Source organism: Austrofundulus limnaeus, unplaced genomic scaffold, assembly GCF_001266775.1.
Source record: "Austrofundulus limnaeus strain Quisiro unplaced genomic scaffold, Austrofundulus_limnaeus-1.0 Scaffold89, whole genome shotgun sequence".
Taxonomy (NCBI): Eukaryota; Metazoa; Chordata; class Actinopteri; order Cyprinodontiformes; family Rivulidae; genus Austrofundulus; species Austrofundulus limnaeus.
Window position 1 is genome coordinate 1,587,189 of NW_013952491.1, and position 1,409 is coordinate 1,588,597.

The 1,409-nt window shown below is 47.9% G+C and overlaps 1 protein-coding gene across 2 annotated transcripts in view; it reads left to right on the forward strand.

The window, feature by feature from the left end:
- Positions 1-625, forward strand: part of det1 (DET1 partner of COP1 E3 ubiquitin ligase) — an 11,434-nt gene extending 10,809 nt beyond the window's left edge. For both annotated transcript variants that reach the window (XM_014012203.1, XM_014012202.1), the window contains exon 9: positions 189-625. In XM_014012203.1, the coding sequence (XP_013867657.1) occupies positions 189-378 (190 nt within the window). In that variant the 3' untranslated portion in view covers positions 379-625. The remainder of the gene's footprint in view (positions 1-188) is intronic.
- The last annotated feature ends 784 nt before the right edge of the window (positions 626-1,409 follow it).

A 1,409-nucleotide genomic window follows, 5' to 3' on the forward strand; every position in this document is an offset into this window, starting at 1 on the left:
GTGTTTATTTTACATTTAAAATACATGTTTATTAAATAAAATCTAATGTTACAACTAATCCTGGATCCCTTTAAATAAAACAAAACCAAAGTTTTTCACATGTTAATCAGCTGCAGATCTGTAAGATGAGCTCAGTTCTCAGGTTTTGGGTTTTAATGAATCCGTCTTGTCTCTCTGTCGCTCTCCAGGTTCTACGCTCGGGACTCGGGCCTGCTGAAGTTTAAGATCCAGGCGGGCCTGCTGGGACGGCCCGTCAACCACGCTGTGCGCCGCCTGGTCGCCTTCACCTTCCATCCCTTCGAGCCGTTCGCCATCTCAGTGCAGAGGACCAACGCCGAGTACGTGGTCAACTTCCACATGAGGCACGTCTGCGCCTGAAATACTCCTGCTGCCTCCTCCTGCTCCATCCCTCCTTCCTCTGAGGGACGAGGAGGGAGCTGTGGGGAGGAGAGGAGAGAGGATGGAGGAGCGATCAGTGAGCGATGAGTCGCAGCGTTTCTTTTTGTTTTCTCACACAGACATGTAGCATAACTCTCATCCAGCAACAACATTTATTTTCACAGTTTTAATGCTTTAATGTTTGTAAATAATTGACTCTAATAAAATAGTTAACTTTTTTATCTCATAGTTTGTTGGTAACTGACCGCATCCTGTCGTCATATTCAGGCTGAAATCTGATCCCTGTGCTCTGCTCTGCTCGGTTTGTGTTTGTATTAATGACACACAGAAGCAGATCTGCACACATGCAAATACCCCCCACCTCCCTGGCCCCTGGTAGCTGCAGCCACATGTGGAATAAAGGCATGAGGGCAGAAAGGTGCAGCTGCAGAGAGACCCGGCGGGTTCTGAGGCAGGTGCTGAGGGATTAAGTGTTCTCCCCGCCTCCGGTTACAGCGTGGTGTAGCGCAGCGCAGCGCAGCGACCGGCGGGAGGGTTAACTGTGACAAACTAACAGGGTTAAAAGGATCACGTGGTTTCTCAGCGGTCGGCACCCGATCAGCTGTGACATCAGACGTGGAGCCGGAGGCTGATTTACTCATTCTGGGCTCCTCCTCTGGTTTATCTGCAGCCATCTTTATCTTTATTTACTGATTCAAGGTGGCTGCTGCTGCTGGTTAACCTTATCCAACACAAATGAGCTGAACTCTGATTCTGAACCAACATTCACTGCAGCAGCGACAGTCAGCAGCAAGTTTCCAATTAAAGTTTAGTTAAAAGGACAAATTTAAAGATTTAATGCTGTCAAGGCTAATTATTTTGACAGGACTCCCTGTCTCTTCACAAAACACTGAGTCAACGTCTTCAGGATGCCTCTGTGTTTCCTCACTTCGGGGGTGAAGCGAGGCAGCGCCAAAAGGGCCAAAAAGCCTCCTAGCTTTTGTGCTAGCGCCAAGGTTTATATATATATA